We start from the raw sequence: 22,190 nt of genomic DNA, 5'->3' as shown, positions 1-22,190 counted from the left end.
ATTTTAAAAACTTTGTCGAAGATGTTTCAGCACATGGTTCAAGGGGATCATTACCTAGAAAGTCTGAAATTATTCTGTTCTTAAAACACCACAGGGTATTTTCACAAAAAGGAATCCCTGAAGGTACACTAATTAGTTTGGTGAAGACAAAGATTTTTAATGAAAGAAATAAATATAGAAGGGAAAGAGCGTTTCAATCGGTGTAATGACAATCATGAATTTGATTTGTATTACATTCATTGTATTGTATAGTGTTATTGACATATTTTGGGGGTTTACAAAAACGTTTTATCTTTATATAGTACAATCTGTTCATCATTGCAATATCCTTTTTTTATATTATATGAACATTCATTTGCTCAGCTTGAGAGACAAATGCTTTGTAGAACCATAGCTGCCAACCGTTCTGTTAAAAACGGATTTGTTCCGTATTTGACTTCCTGAGTCCGTAAGTGCTTATTTTTAGTTCAAAATCCGTATTTTGTAATTTTTGACTAATTTGTGGTAAAAAATCCATGTGAGCCTAATGAATTATTATTATTGATCCATTATTATTACTATTACTACTACTACTATTGTTGTTATTATTATTATCATTATTATTGGTGTCCAGTGAGAGCATAATCTCCATTTGTGTAGCTCTTTAATTTGAATTATGCCTCTAACATAAATGATTTTCAACAATTAAAAAAGTTCCATTCGTTTATATGACGCCTGTATTTTACTCAAACCTTTCATAATGTATTGGAGATTTGCATAGGATATGGATGTTAGCCTCGATATACTTTGAATATTCTAAGACAGTATTGATACTTTCACTATTTGTTACAAATATTATTTTAATTAAGAATAAAATTAAATCCACCTTTTGATTGGAAGGTATTCAATAAGAAAATCAATTGCTTATATTGATTAAAGATGACAATGATTATTTCCCTTTATTAATTTATGAAATATATAAATTTAATCCCTTTAAAAACATCTTCATCTGATTTTAATTTTTTTTTTTTCAAGCAAGCTTTTGTAACGGTTTAGGTTCAAGAAAAATAAGTATACTCCATTTTTAGGTGTGTTTATCTTGTCAAAGTAAAGAAGTAGGAATTCTCTAATATTTAGAGGTGCATTTTACTATAACTACTATTATAGTATACTACTTAAAGACCATTATGTTGCATGAAAGAAAACATATATGCAATCGTCTACTTTTTATCTGAACTCACCTAATTTTTACCCCAAAACGCCCTCTCAAGTGATGTACCAGGTTGGTAGTTATGCATTTCTAACCATCTTAAGTTATTTCATTTATTTTACAATCGTGCTTCTTGTGTATTGGTCCTTATCAAAGTTGAGGCAGTTGAATTCTTTCTTTATATTGTCCGTTCTGAATTTTGATCTCATTGTGGAAAGCTCCCATAGCGGGCAGGGAGGTACACACTGTGTCTTCTATCCCCTTATATCTGTTTTCCAACATGCTTTCAGTCTTTGTCTTGGAATGAGATTACTTGTTTTTTTCCTGGCCCTCGCCGGAGTCCTAGCTGGGAGGGAAGCAGTCAAATGCATATTTATTGTTTTGGGAGATGATATTTTTTTCCTTGTAAATCATCTCTCTGTTATGTATTATTACTATATTTGTTATTTTTTAATGTATAATGTAAGCATTTGAGTGTGTTCCTCTTTGTTGGATTTGTTCTTGTGTCCGGATAAGACTTATAGGTGATCTCAAACTTAGTACATTGGTGATACGCTCTTGGAATCTACATCTGATCCCTATTTGTTCCCAGTTCCCCTATGTCTTACTTTCTCTTGGATGCTTCAACTGTAATTCTAGAACTTTTTACTATCCAATTTTCTTCCTTTTTACTGGCGCTGATATAACCTAAATGTGTTGCAAGCGCCGTAAAACCCTTAAAAACAAAACAACAATCATTGTGGAAAGTGTCATTTTAACGATTCAAATGTGCTGGTACTAAACCCGATAATTGAGCAACATTTGGACTAGCCTCTGTCATCTCAAACTTGTTAGTGTTAGTAATAGTAATTAAAAAGGCTGACTTTTATATGTTGCGATTCGATGAAGGGGGGGGGGGGGGGGGGGGGGCTTCGGCACACATCGCCCCTCATCCCGGGCAAAATGAGCGTTCCTTATTTTATTTTTGAAAAGTTGGCAGCTATGTAGAACTATCTGAAAGAATCAGATATGGCAGAATAAAAAGTCTTTCTACTAACCCTAACTTAATTGGCCAATGTAGCTTTATGTTCAGCATTTTCTAGATACCTAATGTAAAATTTCACTATTCTTTTTATGATAGTTTTAAGAGTTGCAATCTTTAGAGGTGACTGTCAAGAAATGACACCTCTGTGCATTTAATTTCATTCTTTCTTTATCCCCTCATCCTTAATCAGAATAATAATAATTAATAATGAAAAAAAAATGCAGCAACGACAGCTTAGAACGGCATAAAGTGCTTAAGAATTATTTTTTTTGCATTAAACTTTATTCAAACGATTTTCAACACTTTTGCTTCACAGTTTATGCTTTTTAACAAATGCAATTAAGCAACTTACCAGCAACAACATATTGGTTTGTTATCATTTGAGGGTTTTATCAGTAAAACTGTTTCTATCCTTTTATGTTGCACTGTACACATAGCAAACTTCATGCTTTTATTTGGTGACCAAAGACTTATGTGATACAGTGGATGAATGTTTGTGATGGCTTTTGGAACTGAAATAAACCTGCAATATGATTTGTAGACTTCTATCGTTATGTATCATTTTTCGGTCAAATGTAAATGTAATTTTACACGAGCTTGATGTATCATAAAACCCACAATGAGCTCAACGTGCAGCTGGTAGTAGATTTATATGGACACGAACAACGTTGTTACAATTCAGTAACGTACTCCAATTAACACAAGTGAGACTGTAAATGAGACTTTTACAATGACTCTGCATCGCCACAAATATGGATTCGAACCCTGGCAACTCGGGCGTCAGACGAACTGTCTACCACGAAACCAAAGCAAGCATTGTGCAAGTTAAAGTGAATGAGATGTTGATTGAAGCCGTTCATTGTGTCCATCAGATCTGCTGTCCTATCCATCCAACTCCATTCACTCACTGGGTGGGGTTCCCGACTTCCCATAATGGGCAGGGACGTACTCGTTGCGTCTTCTATCCCCCTATGTCTGTTTTCCAACTTGTTTTCTGTCTTTGTCTCGGGATGGGATGGGATTACTTGGTTTTGTCCAGGACCTGGCTGGGAGGGAAACAGTCAAATGTATAGTTCGAGTTTTGGGAGATTATATTTTTCCCTTGTAAATCATCTGTCTGTTATGCTCTTTATTGTTTTGTTTACATATTATTTATGCTTTGTAAACATTTGAGTGTATCCCTCTTTGTTGGGACCTGTGCTTGTGTCTGAATGAGACGTTTAGGTGATCTCAAACTAAGTACTTTGATAGTGGGCTCTTGGAATCTACTGTTTCCTATTTGAAACAAATCCCCTTTGCCTTACTTTTTCTTGGGTGCTCTAATTGTAGTTCCAGAACTTTTTACTATCCCATTTTCTTCCTTTTTACTGGCGCTGATATGACCTTAATGTGTTGCAAGCGCCGTAAAACCCTTAAAAACAAAACAAAACAAACCAAGTCCATTCAGTGGTATACAACAACAACAAATAAACTCCTCTGCCTGGTCCCTTCTATCTCTGATCTTAACCTGGGTCGTCAGGTTTCTAAAGGGGTCGGGGACTGCAAAAACAATGGCGCACGGAGCAACTGGGAATATTTTTTGCCGTGTTTGAGTCCCAGGTTATTTCCCTGAGCGCCCCTTCTGAGGGATGGACCTTCCCAGGAGTTAGTAAATGCGTTGCTCGGCCACTTCACTCTACGCACACTGGGATAAGCTTCGACACTATGGCCATGAAGCTCTTAATCTTAAGGACTTACTTTATTTTAGACAATTTGGTGGTAGCTCACTTGAAAATGGACTCTTAGGTATACACATATATAAACATATACTGGGCTCCCTAAAAGGGTTTTTTAATGTGGTCTCCCTAAAAACATGTTTTTACCAAATGTCTCCTTAAAGCTACAGAAACACTTAGTAAAACATTAGGGGACCGAGTAATTTTCTATATACCATTGTGATCATCAAGCATCAGAATTGTGTTCATAAATCATTGTAGGGAATCAAACTATACTCATTTGAACAAAGATTGAACAGTTTAATCAATTTGAACAAGACATATGCTTGGTCCTCCAATTGGTGCATTTCACAGTGGTCACCTTAATAGTGGATTGATACTTATATATATATATATATATATATATATATATATATATATATATATATATATATATATATATATATATATATACATAAGTGTTTTTCAACCTCAAAATGTTTAATAATGACAGAATAGACAGAAATATCTAAAATGAATCCAATGTGATATTGACATGCTATCGATATCACATCAATAACAGTTTATTGGAGTTTATGCTTATCAAGATACTCTTCATTATCGTTATCAATAATTTACTTGGATGTCATAAGTATGCATTTAAGTACAAATTAATATAAGAGACGATTAACCACAGACTGTTACATATTTTCAATCTTCTCTCAGTGTAAAGATCCTCTCATTAATCGTGTCATGAGTGTATTTGATCACCTTCAATAACTGAGAAATGGAACAACCTATCATCAAGACACATCTCCTTGTTCAAGATAATATAATTTCTCTCTACACTAACGTCAAATTCTGTTACAATTGTTGCTATTTAAAGCTATTTTTATTTCACAAGAACTACAGTATTTTAGTATTAGTATAAGTGATAGACATGTTCTCGCCCTCAATGGATTTTAAAATGATATCTTTAGGTGTGAAGATATTGTAAATATTTTATTACAAAAAAGGACAACTAACAGGTGACTTATACTGGAGGATAAAAAGATCTGTTCCCGTATGGTCTCCTTTGTAAATAAAAGAATGATTGAGAAGTCACTGAACGTGGTGATTTAGTCCTTTTCCAGTGTATTAAAAGACTTACTAATCAGAATAGAGCAATATGCGCTTGTTCGTCAAGACGGCACAAAGTGCACTGGCGCTCTCTACTGCCTATATGAAATACTTCTTTTTTGTTGTTGTTTTTTTTTGTTTTTGTTTTTTTTTTTGTTTTGTTTTTTTTTGGGGGGGGGGGTATAAAAATTGTGTTAATTAAGGGTATAGCTAATATTAATCCTTTAAAAAATTACAATCAATATCAAAATGATTTAGAAAATATACAGAAAGTAGCAATGACTATGAAAATTTTTGTTTTCTATTTTTGTAGGAAATACTACTCTTAAATCAAAGCCCTATCTCCACTGAGTAAAAATCTTTTTGAATTTTGGAAATCCATTAATATATAACAAAGTTATGCCGTTTCAAATGTGTCATTTATTTGGATGACTCACAAAGAGAAAAAAAATACGGAAAATATGGGACGCTTTTTCTGCGTTTTATTCTGGTTTGTGGCTGCATCTCGCTTACTACGTGGAACAAGATATTCAAACTCGGCAATTTTATGGCAAAATTATCAGAAAATATAATGAAGAATTCAGAAAAGTTCTAACTTGTATAGTTTTAGAGCTATATGGCTAGGGTCAACTATAATTTTGTTTTAAAATATACATAATATTGATCATTTGGAACTTTTCCGAAGTGTAATTTTTTGTCTACAACCCAGACAAATGACACGAAAATGCCTGCTAAATTATTATCAATCAGTCCCGTGAGACCATGGCTTATGTTATTTCTAGTATTTATTAGAGAGAGAGAGAGAGAGAGAGAGAGAGAGAGAGAGAGAGAGAGAGAGAGAGAGAGAGAGAGAGAGAGAGTTAATCTATTATCCCTATGACATAACAATGAAACAATGCCTTAATTTTTTTAAAAGCGCGCGAGGATTTGGGTCGTCAGTCATCGCGAACAAGGTGCCAGATGGCCACGTGTGTGGCCAAATATATAATTTTGCTTCTTTTATTAAATTTTATTCATCTATTTTTGTCTCAGTGACATTTATCCTAGTCTATTCAATTTTCTGTTTGTTAAAATTTAGTTCATTTTAATTGGGTCAGTCTTAATAGTGAAAGCCATATGATTTTCTATTTAGCCACTCTTGAAGTCAAATTTGATCAGGTTAAAGTCTGGCCATCTGGCAGACTTGCCTCGCTCACGTCATTTTCGTGTCGCGCGATGGTGGAGCAAAATAATGGCCGTCTCCATATTTTCACTCATTGAAATGCAAATTGTATTGATGTTTTGTGAGAATACGGAAAAAGTACTTATCATAATCCAATGAAATTATACAAGCAAAAAGAAGAAATGTTCATGTATTACCTTGTCAGCGACAAAACCTACACGCCCGGTAGTTTTAGAAATATTTTACTCCAAAGAGTATAAATATATTTTTAACGGTCTTCTGGTAATTGTACGAGTTTTGTCGCTTGACATAATCTAAAATGACCTCTTTTCTAACTGTGTGCCAACTTTCAGTCATATTCATCGATAAACAGCTTCGTAATTAATTTTTTTAAATGGCATGTACGGAACGGCTTCGTCCCATATTTTGTCGCGAATTTGGGCACTTCGTGAGCGAAAAAGAGGCCCAAAGATTTGGGCGGGATAGTCATTGCTAACAGAAAGGCTTACATTTGATATTTGAGAGGGAAAACATGTCAATAAGTTGTTTTAACGGTGTATACGGTGTGGGTTTTTTCATGCAATAACTAAGCATTTTTAAAGAGATTATAAGTAGACATGATTATGAGAAAAGTTACATTTATCGGAGTAACTTAACACACACAAAAACTCTCTCTCACAACCACACACACACACACACACATATATATATATATATATATATATATATATATATATATATATATATATATATATATATATATATATTATATATATATATATATATATAAACATTTGAAAGATAATTAAGATTGTTTGACTTCTACAACGTTGTTATCGAGCGTTGCTCTCATCAGGAAGTGGAAGTGAAAGTAGATTGTTGTGTTTTCGTATTTTTCTAGATTCGTGTTTATGGAGGTTCGTAATTACATAAAAGGTGTTTGTTTCTTTTCTCCTGTTGAGTGTTGCTATGTTCGGTTTAGTGATGATGAAGAATTTCTCTTCCAAGCAGAGGTTGCAAATTTTAGAAGAGGGGGAGTACGAATGTGCTCTGGAGATGATTTTCCATGTGATGCTGTGTTGTATGTTTTTTTCTTTGAGGTTCCAAATGTGTTAGCTCTATTATTCAACATGATGCTTTTATCCATTTAAGATAAAGAACTGTAAAGTGTGAATGAAAGGTGCTAGACAAAGCAGGAAAGAAAAACACAACAAGAAAAAACATTCCAAAATATCTTAATTTTTTATCCATGTGCATGGTGACAATCAAGACTGCTTGTCGCTTACAAAACACATCTTTTTTATTTTAACCCAAAAAAAAAAACACCCAAAAAAACTTAAACTCCCTATTATGATCAATTAAAATGGCTAAAATTTGTCCAGAAGTCTCAAAAATGGTCTGAAGAAGAGTTAGGCTTGAAAATTTTGACAAGTTGAGAGAAAACGATAATCAAAGTAAAAAAGTTTTTGGCTAAAACGAAAAAAGATGTGTTTTGTCACGATATGGCAAATTATACCATCTGTTGGGTTTTATAATAAAATGATGTTTGGTTCGGATAAGAGAAATTCTAAACCGCCATGCTCTGAGAAAATTAAAATGGTCAAATTCTGTCAAAAACTCTCAAACCTTGTTTGAAGTCCTGGGTTTGAGAGGTTAACTGCCATAATCTGGAAAGACTCGTATTTAAAACTTAGGCCAGAAAACTCGTCCTTCAAATATCGATCGATTTAAATTACCTTCATCTTGGCAACAAAAAAAAACTCCTTAGACCTCACGAGGTCAATAATAAAGAGCTAAGTGACACACTTTTCATTCATTCTGTACGAAGAAAAATTTTCTGTCCAAAATTAGGAGAAAAGATTTTTGTTATTGTTGGACAGACAGAATTCGTAATGTTAGAATAATTCGGGTAATAGTAACATATTCCCTTACAAACCCCCGCCCTTTCACCACCATCACTACCACCACAACTGCAAATATGTATCTTGAAAATGAATAGATAGACTAACGTGCTGAAGCGTGTCAAGTCGGATTCCTGGCAAATCGAATCGTCTGAAATTGTCAAGGACGCTGAGAATAATGGGAACATAGTATGTATTCTCCGCGCCGGTCGTGGAAAAATAGTTTTAAAAATCAATAAATTACAACTAGGTGAAATCCAATGATTCTTCTGACACCGACAGTGATTGCAATCAGCTTGCATATTATGATATGCGAAAATCTGATAATCTAGCACAATTATCTAATTATTGGCTTCGTTTAACACGGTTATAATGAACAACAATTTGCGTTGGTTTGAAGGTATTTCCATTGCAAATCAAACCTTGGACTTGGCGAAGACCTAGGTTTGAGAGTTGTTTTGTTGCTGTTGTACTAAGGTGAAGGTCATTTGAAAGACGAGTTTTCTGGCCAAATTATTAAATAAGTATTTTTCTAGAGTTCGGCAATTAACTGGTTAAATTATGAGGAACGATAGAGTCACTCTGATGCATAAAAAGAAAAAAAAATTGGAACAAATTACAGATGTTTTATTTCAAATTAGGGTTAATTAAGGCTAACCTTAATTCATTCCAAAAAAAAAAAAAATAATAATTAACAAAAATATTTTAAAAAACAACAACAACAAAAAAATCCCAGAAAAAACACACACACATTATGATAATTCTTTGAAGCCTCAGCATTAAGAACTGGGGAAAGGGGGGGGGGGGGCATCTTAATCAATAGATATTGGAAGTAATTTTTTTCCGACAAAATGAAAAATAAAAAGTTTTTTTGCCAGTGAACTAGAGAAGTCACACGCTGATCTGGCGTGCAGAAGCATAAAGCAGACCTATTAGACTTCATACTAATATTGGAATGAACGTCAGGAGGCATGTGTTTTTGATTGATTTTGTATGAAGTATTGTGTAATAATAATTTTAATATCTCATATTATTGTCACTATTTGAAATTCTCATTCAGTAAATTGGAGAGCGTCGATGAGCTTTGTGTTTTGTGGCCGAAACATTAACAATTATGATAACTAACATTAATAGCGACGGTGATAATTATAATGATGATGATGGTGACGATATTAATGATGCATGTTATTATTATATTAATCCATTATAATGATCGTCAAATTATTATTTTTTAAAAATTAAACCTGGAACTTTTCTGAAGTCTCAAGTTTGAGATTTTTAAAACCAAGTTGAGGATAAGTTTAATTGAAAGATATTTGAAGTACTCGTTTCTTCGAGGTCACCATGTTTGAAAGTTTTTGACTCGATGAGTGTCTTTTTAATCGATCGGTATTTGAAGGACGAGATTTTTGGCCAAAATTTTAATTTCGCCTTTTTTCATAGTAAGAAAGAATAACCGTTTAAGTCTTCATAAACCAGAAGACCATGACAAACTCTGTCATACTAAACAATAACATAACGGTTTATAATGTCATAATCAGTGACGTGGGGCCATTGGATCGAATGGTGCCAGGCACCGTACCAATCTTTTAAAAATCATAAACAGCATAATTTAATTAAAAATAAAACTGAGAAATTTTAACTCCACTGTCTTTCGCCAACTCGCCAACAACATACTGCCTTTTTAGTCTCCACTCTATTCAAGATTCCGAACCACGCACTGCGCCGACTCGTGTGTTGGTGACATCACTGCGCGAATTAGTGACTGAATCAACACCGTGGTGCAAAGCAATCCAAGCTCCAGTTAATGCTCTATCCATTAGTATCGCTACAGCTGATTGAGCGAGAAACTGGGTCGAATTATACTATCTTCAAATAGCGGAAAACCCCTCGACTTGTGCCAGGATCTGAGAGCTCCACCGTTGGACGGGGGGATGCGCCAAATTAGGGTAACTTCGGTCATCCAAAATATTACATTAACTGTCAAAAACACTGATCATTGTCAAGTTTATTTGTAAGCAGCAAAGAAAGACAACAAAAAACTTTAAAATATGACATATCAACCCCCCCCCCCCCCCCCCACCTGTTTTTCACGATTATTGAATAAAGTAATTCTTTGCAACGAAGTGTTGTGGCCGAATTTACCAACATTTTTTTGCCTGTAGTGCCGATTTGATGATTACGTGTGTATGAGTGTTTATTTGTGTGTGTGTGTGTGTGTGTGTGTGTGTGTGTGTGTGTTTTTGTTTGTGCGTGTATATTTGTGTCAGTCAGAGAAAGAAAGCGAAGATTGTCAACAGTTATACTTTGGTGTGATTTTATTATTTTTTTTTAGTACTTAAGTGGAGTGATTTTTTCTGTGTGATGCTTTAAGATCTGAATCTACCTTTTATGTGTGCAATCATTAATCGTAGTCCACTAATTTCCATTATTTGAGATATACTTTGAAGTTTTGTTTTGTTAAACAATGAATTGCAATGAATCAAGTTGACTCTTTACTTCACCGACCGTTTGGAAGATGACACTAGATGACAAATTAGAAATAAAAAGACTAGTTCTTCACCAACCAACCGATTTTTAATTAACACAGGTGTGGAAATCTCGGAAACGCTCTTTTTCAGTGACATGGTATGACAGACATGAATGGCTCACAGTTAGTTTAGAAAAAAACGTTTCTTTTGTTTTTATTGTCTACTTTTTACAGATACAACAAACACTGACAAATCATGGACATCTATAGGCTATAATGACCTTAACCACTTCCATCGTATTTCTTAACCTCCTGAACGTTGTTTTAGCACCCTTAAAAGAGTGAAAAATTTCTTGCGAAATTCAATGAAACAGGAGCGGTTAAATTCGTTAATGATTCTGTCAATTCACAAAGCTGAAATAGATGCCATTCCAGATTTCAATAAACACATTATAAAAAGATTTGCAGAGATGAAACATCGCCGTGCAGATTTTCTTTACAAGTACTAAAAGTAAGTAATTTCTGTCATAGGTTTTTTTTCTCTTTTGATTTACATTTATCACATATTGATTGCATTATCGACCAAAACCAATCCTTTAAATGGTGGACAAAGAATAAATACAAAGACCTTTTCATACGGGACTTGTATCTCAGTGTTGTGGCTTGTTGTTTTCATGAATTATTTGTTTTTGTGAGTTTTGTCCACTCGTAGAAACCACCGACCCTCCCCCCACCCTTCCAAAAAAGAGAGTTTTTAACATGTGCTCTCTCCTCTTAACCGTGTTCACTGTTTTAGAATTTTCTTTCTTCTTCTAATCATGGCACCACCATATGCCGTCAATACGCCACGCCGCTGGTCATAATAATATATAATTAACTTGTCTAAACTAATATAATTCCTCCTCTTCCTCCTCCTCCTCCTCCTCCTCCTCCTCCTCCTCCTCCTCCTCCTCCTGTTCCTCTTCTTCTTCTTCTTCTTCCTCCTCCTCCTGCTCCTCCTCCTCCTCCTCCTCTTCTTCTCCTCCTTCTACTTCTTCTATTGAAAATAGTAGTAGCAGCAGTAGTCATCATCGTCGTCCTTCTCCTCCTGCTCTTTCTTTTCTATAACATAAAAAATTCACTCTCAATGTTTATATTTCATGTCACTAAAATAAAAAATAATTTTAAGATTCATTAAAAACATTGTATCTAAACGTTCTGCAAAATGTGCACACTAAAAAAAAAGCGGGGTTGGGGGGGGGGTATAAAAAATAATTGATTTCTTATTTTCTGACGTTAGCATTCTCCAAACAGTCAATACTCAACAATACTCAATACCATTATTTATCAAGTTATGAATCACTAAATACAATTGCAAAATTCACTTCGTTTTTTATACTATATCTTTTGGCATCAGAGAGGGGACAGTACACGACACAAAAACAAAAAAAAAATAGAGATTTGAAGAAAATTGACATAGAACTATTTAAAGCGGACCTCTCTCGCTCTCTAACTACACATTGTGAGAAAGAAGTGACTGTTGACAATTTTGATAAAGCAATTATTAGTGTTATGGATAAGCATGCACCTCTCACGACAAGATCTGTGAACATCAGAAAAGAATCACCATGGTACAATTTGGAGGTAAAACGTATAAAGAAAGAGAAAAGAAAAGCGGAGAAGAAATGGAAAAAATCTGGCCTGACAATTGATAAGGAAACTTACATATCATTCAAACATAGACTCAAAGAGGTGACAATTAAGGCAAAGCGTATCTACTATCTTGATAAAGTTGATAACATAAAACGTCTGAAGGAGTTTTATAAAATCTCAAATAAGCTTCTAGGCAAAGAGATCAAAACAAGCCTGCCACACCACACTGACGACAAGCAACTCGCGGACTGCTTTGTAGAGTATTTCATGAATAAAATAACAACGATACGGAGTGAACTTGACACAGACGAAACAGAAGCAGAATATACCTCTTTTTATGGTGAACCCTTTACATCTTTCAAAGAAATTTCAATAAATGACACAAAGAAAACGATTCTCTCTAGTCCTAGCAAATCATGTAGGCTCGACCCTTTACCAAAATCCCTTTTGAAGGAGTGTATTGATGAACTTGCACCTTACATCACTGAATTGATTAATCAATCATTAAGGGTGGGAGTTGTTCCAGAAAGCTTCAAGAAAGCATTGGTGAAGCCATTGTTGAAGAAAGCGGGACTTGACAGTGATAATTTTAAAAACTTTAGGCCTGTATCAAATCTACCATTCATTTCCAAAATTCTAGAAAAGATTGTACTAAAACAACTTTCTTGTCACGTGAAACATAATAACCTCGATGAGTGCTTTCAATCGGCCTATCGGCAAAATCATAGCAGAGAAACAGCATTGATGAGAATCACAAATGACTTGCTGCAAATTATTGATCAAGGAAAAACCACCCCCCTTAGTCTTCTCGATCTTTCGGCGGCCTTTGACACCATCGACCATGCCATACTACTTCGAAGGCTACAAGTTACTTTCGGCATATCAGGCACTGCTCTAAACTGGTTTGAATCATATCTTACTCAAAGAACTCAATCAGTTTTAATTGGGGAAGTAACTTTGTCAGAGCGTGACCTTCATTTTGGTGTACCTCAAGGATCCGTTTTAGGTCCAGTCCTTTTTGTACTTTACACTTCCCCTGTTGTGAGACTCTTAGAGCAACATTCTCTCGCTTACCATATGTACGCCGACGATACCCAGATATATACCATGTGTTTGCAATCCGATATAGTTTCAAAGATAACTGTTTACGAACAATGCATCAATCATGTGATGAGATGGATGTCTGCAAATAGATTAAAATTAAATGGCGACAAGACTGGAGCCTTATTCATTGCTAGTTCCAATAATAAGACAGATCCATTTACACTGTCACTGACAATCAACGATAATGAAAAAATCCAACTCACAACATCAGCAAAAAATCTCGGCATCACCTTAGAGATTGATCTGTCTATGAACAAACATATTAACAATGTGAGAACAAGTGCTATCTGCATTCAAAGAAATATCAGAACAATCAGACCATTTATTAATAGGGAAACTTGCAACAAATTGGTAACATCTTTGATATTCCCGAAAATGGATTATTGCATTGCACTGTTTGTTAGTATCACAAAGGACAAAATAAACAAACTCCAGAAAGTACAGAACATGACAGCCCGCGTTGTACTGCAGAAAGACAGGAAAACTGCAGCTCCCGAATTGCTACCACAGCTGCATTGGCTGCCAGTGGACCAGCGTATTAAATATAATTTTCAACTATTGTATTCAAATGCTTGGAAGGCTCGTCAGCAGCAAATCTCTCAAGCCTCATTGAACGGTATTACCGATCAATGAACGCGCTTTTCAGCATTCTGGTCCAAGGTTGTGGAATTGCTACCACTTGAGATACGTTCTTCGTCTTCACTAGAGAAATTCAAGCGTCAATTGAAGGCATTCTTATTCCGACAGGCTTTCTTTTGGTTATGTGTATAATTAGCATTGTTCGTGTAGTGTGTTAGGGCTTAATCTATGTTATGCGCCCAGAGCCCTCCAGATGAAGGGATGTTTGGCGCACTATAAATCTATACCATTATCGTTTCTGGTGCAGGAAATAATATTTCGGATTTCATTCCATGACGAGGAGATGCTTGGTGACTACCAACAGACCAAGGTCCGGAACTTGTCCAATGGTGGCAACTGAGCATCAGTATGGAAAGCTGGCGTCGCCCACATGCAATTGGTGCTGAAGCGATACGGAAGGCTCAGAGTAGCTGGAAGAACACCGCGTACTTTCGCAGCTGGACGAGGATTTGTGAACGGTTTGTCAGTACTAATCAGATTTCGGGGAATTTATTCATTCATGATACTGCATCATAATTAACACCTTCACACGTGTACAGACAAATATGGTTAGTTGTTTATAAACAATAAGGTGAATGAAACTGATCTCTCTCTCAGATCATTGTTGATCAAGCGGTAGAACAGTGGGTATTTTACTTAGACACGTACCATCGATCGTAAAACCTGTGTAGTTAACTATGTTTACCAATCACTTCCATTTTTTTACATTATGACGACTGTCCGAGAGGCGTTGTTATCTTAGTGTGTCTTTTGTAGCATCTGCTGCTGTAGAGCGATGAAGCACAGTGTTTTTAGGGGGAAAACATTTACTTAAAATATCCGTTACAATGGTGTGACAATCGGTTTTTGACCTGTAAGTTGAAGGTTCGAGTCCCATAAATAGTATGCCCAAAGTTGAGTTCGTGAAAAGACTCTTTACTGACATAGTATCTCACCATACACAGACACTTGTGTAAATTTTGTACCTGACCGATAACAGTGAGGGCTCTGTCGAGGAAAAAAAATTGTTATGGCGCCTGATATGTGCCTTCTCTTCTCCTACATATTTAATGCTGTTTGTTGGTTTGGAACTTGGTATAGTGCATTGAGCTTATTCAATGGATATTATTATGATGAGTTTTTGTTGCTGTATTTCATTTTCAGCTTTTAAAAAGTACACTCAAAACTTGTCATTTATTCTTTCAGAATTACGAATTGGCGACAAAAATTAATGGGGTTTATCAGGACAATTTGCTTACCAATTTTTTGAAAAATTGTATTTTGTTGATTTGCTGTTGAAAATTTCAAAATGCCGTTTCGTCACGGCGATACTGTACCAGAACTGAATAAGCATGACCATAATGTACAAATACAATTGTTGTAATTTATATTTGTTGAGAGACTCATTGCAAAGGTAAGTTGTAAATGACTGTTACTGTGAAATCTAAACACATCTCGACAACACATACGATAAGAATAGTAATAATAATGATAATGCTAATGATAATGATAATAATAATAATAATAATAATAATAATAATAATAATAATAATAATAATAATAATAATAATAATAATAATAATAATAATGATCATCATCATCATCATCATCATCGTCATCATCATCATCATCATCATCACCATCACCATCATCATTTGAGTCCTTGGAAAAGGCTCTTTACTCACATTCTCTCCCCGTACTCAGGTGTAAATTGAGTACCTGGATGTTAACATCGTTGTCTTTGTCCGAAAAATTAACAGGCGTCATGTCCCGTCCTACATGTTAAATGTTGCTGTTGACCAGGGACCCCTTGTAAAGCGCTTTGAGCACATTTAGTGGATATTGCGGTATATAAAGCTCAATCATCATCATCATCATCATCATCATCATCATCATCATCATCATCATCATCATCATCATCATCATATCATCATCATCATCATCATCATCATCATCATCATCATCATCATCATGAAAATGATGATGATGATAATAATAATAATAATAATAATATCGTCCTCTCAAAAGGGTAGCAAGCAATTTGCTATTGTCCGTTTATGCTATAGAAACCGGGATAAACTCCATGGGTCTTAAGGCTCTGAAGGACTACCTTCTTTTACGTATCCCTTTTTTGCAATTTTGTTTTTAAAAAACTAAACATCGCATCTGCACACAGTGTGGCGATCTATAGCTCTGACGGTACAAGAAAATCAAAGTTTGGCCAATTGTCTTGACACGAGTTACATTAGGGATTGGATTTTATTCTAACGTGAAATCAAAAAATCTAACTAACGTAGTCTCAAAAGTTATGGAAGAGTTGAGGTCTGTAGTTGCTACTATATAATTAATGAGCGATTTTACGATTTCACAGAAATTTAGATCCGCCGTTTGAAAGTTGAGATTTCTTCCTGTCGATTCATACGCTGAAGTCTTTCCCCTTTACCATTCCCCCTTCTTATTCTTCTCTTAACCTATGTCACATTCTCAACACAGACTCTTATTGAAAAAAAAAAAAAAAAAAACACCCGCGAGATAAGATAGTGTTTGGTGGGGTAGGCTACGGACATCCACCTTCTGAATCACTCAGCAACTGCCGACAGCTGAACTGGTACTCGAGCTATCCATAATTACCAACAAAAAAAAAAATTTTAAAAATTAAAAATTAAAAAAAAAAAATTAAAAATAAAAAAACAATTAATTAAAAATAAAGTTCTCACTGAGACCTGGTTCTACTTGATATAATTTCTCCGTTTTGGCAAATTTTTCTGCCGTGTTATTAATTTCTCATTGTATTGATATAATTATGTTGCTTTCCCTTTATACTTTCAGATGCCTCCGTCAGCAGACGAGCTGTTTATGAAATGTGGAGGATTGGGCCGGTTTCAGGTCCGAATGCTGATCATTCTCTCAATCCTGATATTTCCTTCTGCTTTTATCGCCTACATGCCCATGTTTACCCTCACCATCCCTAAACACAGGTAACTTTACATCATGTCATTCTACAAATAATATAATCAATTCAAAACACACTGATGTGAAGTCTTTGATATTAGATATCATTCCTCATTCCTGAGACGAGATAGAGATAGAGACATGGAGAATGGGGTGGGCCGGGGGGGGGGGCGGTGAGTTCGAGAGAGAGAGAGAGAGAGAGAGAGAGAGAGAGAGAGAGAGAGAGATGACAAGAGAAGAAAGAGAGAGAGAGAGAGAGAGAGAGAGAGAGAGAGAGAGGGAGAGAGAGAGAGATGACAAGAGAAGAGAGAGAGAGAGAGAGAGAGAGAGAGAGAGAGAGAGAGAGAGAGAGAGAGAGGGGGGGGAGCAAAAGAGCATATTGTTGATTATAATTTCTGTCTACGGGGGCAGCGTGGCTCAGCGGTACGGTCTTTATTTCGTACCCGAAAGGTACCGAGTTCGATCGCCCGCCGCCGCTTCGCTGTATGTCATTGAGCAAGTCACATCGCCTTAGCTCAATTTGCAGCGCTGCACTGTGGCTGACGCCTGGGTTATTCCAGTCTTTCCTTGGAATAAACCCTAGAGACAAATTTCCACTGTAGGATGAATATAGGTAATTTTATTTATTTATTATTATTTAGATGGTTTATTTTGGCACATTTTGGTCGCTAAACATGTATTATGACATGAGGACTGAAGATGAAACCCACTTCTAACAAATGAGACGGGGCTAGGCCTATGTTGGGACAGTTCACTGATTTATATTACGGTTGCAAAGCGTGATTGACAATGGAGCTAAATTGAAGTCTCTTTCGCAAAATGTTTTTATTTCAAATCACAATTTATGTGATCCAAAGACACGCCTTTGTTTTTTTTTTTTTTTGTTTTTTTTTTTTTTTGATTTTTTTGCCCGATACTTGATCAAGGTCTGGGAACTCCCGTTCAGTTTTCCTACTCGATTGCATAGCAAATGTCGCGAGATGTTAGTTTCTTAGATTAAAGTTGACATTAATGGCGTCAAAGGTCAAAAACGTTCTTTTAAAAGGTTCACTATTTAGCATCACCATGATCTCCTTGATTTCGTTTCACCGTCAATTCATATTAACCTCGTGAGTGCCACACAATGAAAATGTAAATTATATAATCTTGTTTTGAAGAAAAATAAAGAGTAAAATATTCCACACACACGTGGGAGTGTTTTGTAATGGTCAAAAAGCCTTTGCATTTGTTCATAGACCATCTATATTATCCAAATTGGGCACACAATATGCTTCTACATGTATATTGGGATATCCCACTGGTCTAATATTATGCTGTCTGTTCCGACAGCCTCTTGAGAGCACCTTACTAGCCGCACCTGGTAAGAGATTAAATAAGCAATCTTATTTTCCTATAATTCCATAGTCACTCGACGGCATTGTCGTCAGCTTAATGTATATATATATTATATATATATATATATATATATATATATATATATATATGAGTGTTGGTACGCACACACACACATACACACATACACACAGACACTCATAATATAAACACGAGAGCACATCACACTACACATCAAAACTAGTCACCACTAGGCAGCGAAACAACGTTAGTTTTTGAGTTTTCTACGGACATTTCTTACAAATGGATTATGCCGACTGACGAGGTGGGAACACTGAAACGAATCGTCTTGGCAAGAATAATGTGAGTGAAAATTTACATTTATATATATATATATATATATATATATATATATATATATATATATATATATATATATATATATATATTATATATATATTATATATATTTTATATAAATATTTTTATATTTTTATATATATTTTTTCCACTCAAAATTGATAATTTATTGTAAAGTGCCAAGCTTGTGTTTTACACGAGAATGAGCTTGTATAAATGCGTATTATTATTATTCTTATTATTATTATTATTATTATTATTATTATTATTATTATTATTATTATTATTTATTATTATTATTATTATTATTATTATTATTATTATTATTATTATTATTATTATTATTATTATTATTATATTATTATTATTATTATTATTATTATTATTATTATTATTATTATTATTATTTATTATTATTTTATTATTATTATTATTATTATTATTATTATTATTATTATTATTATATTATTTATTATTATTATTATTATCTAAAACGAATTCTAGCCAGAGTACAATATCAGGAGTGTACAATAGTAATACTCTTTGGAATAATATCATTTTACTTATTAGCATAACATTTCTGTCACGTACCACAACTATTATGCATTTTTAACAATACAATTCATTGATCCACTAATGTAAATGATATGCCCCCTCCCCCAACCGACCCCCAAAATTGCAATTGATCGTATTCACAACCTTTTAACTATGAAACTTTTATTGGTCAATTATGCAAAATTACTATTTTATACCCGACATCGTCTCTTATATCTAAATGGTTCCATTCCTATGACTGCGTAAAATGTAGCAATGACGATCTTAAAGGCTCCATACACGCACGGTTTTGATCGTGGTTCGAACGCCAATCAGGAAAACCGGGGTGAAAACGCAATGTGTGTGGCCAAATACCTGGCCGATAAGCAGAGGGACGGTCGATCGCTCGCAAAGCCCGCCTTGCTTAATATATTTTGAGGCGATCGGCGATCGAGGGCGTGGCAGTATAAAAAATTGGACAATTTTTTTCGGATTATCGCTGTTTTGACGTCAGATTTGATTCGTGATCAGCATCAAATTTACAATGGGTTTGATACCAAGAACTATGTTTTTACTCCAAAAATTGATGAAATTAGAAATAAATTTTAATTAATATTGAGGCTATGTGGCCGACAGAACAGTGGCCCTCCCTGTTCTGTGATGGAGGCTAGTGGTATGACTCTCGCTTTCAGATCGGAAGGTCCAGGTTTCGAGACCCGCTTTGAGTGGCGCAGGGTTGAGTCCTTGGAAAAGGCTTTTTACTCACATTATCTCACCGTACTCAGGTGTAAAATGAGTATATGGCCGTTCGTTGTCTTTGTCCGAAAAAATAATTGTAATATCGCCTGACAGGCGTCATGTCTCGTCCTTCATGTTTAGTATTATTGTTGGCTTGGGACCCCTTGTAAAGCGCCTTGAGCACGTCTAGTGGATAAATAAATGCTGTATTATTTTTTTTTTAATAATATTTTTATAATTTTTTAGGAAGAGGTAGATGAACAAAAGGTTTTGTTCTTGATCACCGTAAAATTTATAATGGATTCCATACAAAATAAAACAGTTTTCCGGCTTTTGTAATTTCCATTGTAATGACATAATATGACAGTTATTATCATTATTAACCTTTTTAATTTTTTTTTTTTAATTGAACTTTTTTTTTATCTCCTCGTTGACGCAACATCACGGTCGAACTTGACACAGACATGTTTTGGGATTGGCAGATGCCAAAAAGCCTTGACTATATGATGACAGGGGTGGGCATTGTAACCTTGAATTATAATCTTCAAACAACGCCCCCCCCCCCCCCCCCCCCGTGCGTGTGTGTGGTGGTAGGGCAGCAGCTTCTTATGGTTCACACTATTATGTTATGACGATCGACCCAATCAGCAAAGTCCGGTCCGCATTCGTGCACCGTCGCGAACCCGCCTGGTAGCATCGTCACAACACACCTTTCGACTAGATGCTCTGCCGTTTCGGGTTCTTGCCCACAGCGTGGACATATTGGACAGGAAGTTAGACCCCACTGATGTAACGCACCGGCCGTTAGGAAGCTCCTCGGCCGAAGCCGATTCGCAGCTACCCAGTGTCTCCTCTTACTGGTATCAAAGCCTGGCAACTTCTCACCAAGCTTAGAGGAGTGTAGGTCCCCGCCCCCACGAGGGATTGAATTCGTCCAAACCGACTTCCATCTCGTATGTGCAGCTCTGTCCGTAGTCAGGGATTCTGCGTACAAGGGTTGCCGGGACTTATTTCGGCTCGAAACGGGGGCACCGTTCATTATGCGCATGAGAGGGGTATCCCCATTCCCTCTCTCTTTGATCTTACTCAGCCAGTTTCCCGTAATGGTCTCCCTCCGGACATTGGGGGGCTGGATCGCTGCCATTACCGGGCCCCATTCTCTAGGGGTTGTTGCTAGCGTTCCCGACACTATGTGCATCGACTTGCGAAGTTTTACATCCACCTTCTCAACGTTTCTGCTTCTACCCCACACTGGAGCGCAATACTCCGCGGTGGAATAGCATAGTGCCAGGGCGGATGTTCTCAGGAGCGCTTGGCTAGCGCCCCAAGTCGATCCCGCCAGCTTCATCAGAAGAGTGTTGCGTTTCTCTATCTTCCGGGCAACCCCTTCGAGATGAACCCGATAGGTAAGGCTGCGATCCAACGTCACCCCTAAATATTTTGGACGCGGCTCATATGGGAGTGGCTGGTCCCCGACTAGGACACTCAGTTTACGGGTGTGCCAACCACTGCATACGTGAAATGCAGTGGCCACGGTTTTTGAAGTGTTCATCTTCAGGTACCACTTGTCAAAGTAGGATTTGAGTCTGGTGACGTCCTCGCTGAGTACGCTCTCGAGACGGGTCCACACTTTACTCTGAGTAACGAGTGCCCAGTCGTCTGCGTATCCCAGCCTCAGGGAGGAAGTGTTCGGCATATCGCTAATGTAAACGTTAAACAGCATTGGCGCAAGTACCGACCCCTGAGGGACCCCATTCTTCAATTTCCTTACTTTGCTCGTGACGTCTCCCAGCGCGACGTGGAATTGCCTTTCCCCTAAGATCGAAGAGAACAACTTCAAGGTCTTTTTGCACCTTATGATTTTGCAAGTTTGAGCATTAACCCATCGCACCAGACCGTATCCTACGCCGCTGATAGGTCTATAAACACAGCACCTGTTTGCTGTTTTCTCTCGAACCCGTGCTCAATATGCTCTGTAAGGGCAATGACCTGCTCCGTGGTGCACCTCCCTTCCCTGAAGCCTGCCTGCTCAGGTGGCAGGGCAGCGTCTAGGACCGGCCCCCATCGGTTTAATAGAACACGCTCCAACAATTTGTAAAGACAGCTCAGCAGCGATATGGGTCTGTAACTGTCTGCCTCCTTCGCCGGCTTCCCTGGCTTCAGGATGGCAACTATCTTCGCGTGCTTCCACACTTGTGGAAGCTTTCCTTTTGCAAGGATGTCAGACATTGCCTCTGCTAGCCAGGCCCGTGCCCTGGGGCCCAGATGCGTCACCATATCGGGATATACACCATCTATCCCTGCTGCTTTGCCGTTCTTTACTTCGCTAATGGCTGCACACACTTCTCGGGGACTGAACGGG

General features: G+C 36.4%; 2 protein-coding genes across 2 annotated transcripts in view; one reads left to right on the top strand and one right to left on the bottom strand.

Moving 5' to 3' along the window:
- Nucleotides 1-22,190, bottom strand: part of LOC144965923 (zinc finger protein 862-like) — a 128,287-nt gene that overhangs the window by 5,566 nt on the left and 100,531 nt on the right. The window lies entirely within an intron of this gene.
- LOC144965928 (organic cation transporter protein-like) overlaps nt 15,307-22,190 on the top strand; it is a 56,171-nt gene continuing 49,287 nt past the window's right edge. The window contains exons 1-2 of the mRNA XM_078901795.1: nt 15,307-15,327; nt 16,743-16,891. Of these exons, the coding sequence (XP_078757921.1) occupies nt 16,743-16,891 (149 nt within the window). The 5' untranslated portion in view covers nt 15,307-15,327. The remainder of the gene's footprint in view (nt 15,328-16,742; nt 16,892-22,190) is intronic.

The sequence above is a fragment of the Berghia stephanieae genome, chromosome 1 (assembly GCF_034508935.2).
Source record: "Berghia stephanieae isolate SIO BIC M18660-M18661 chromosome 1, UCSD_Bste_1.3, whole genome shotgun sequence".
In the NCBI taxonomy this organism is placed as follows: Eukaryota; Metazoa; Mollusca; class Gastropoda; order Nudibranchia; family Aeolidiidae; genus Berghia; species Berghia stephanieae.
This window is presented reverse-complemented; position numbering and strand designations above follow the sequence as displayed.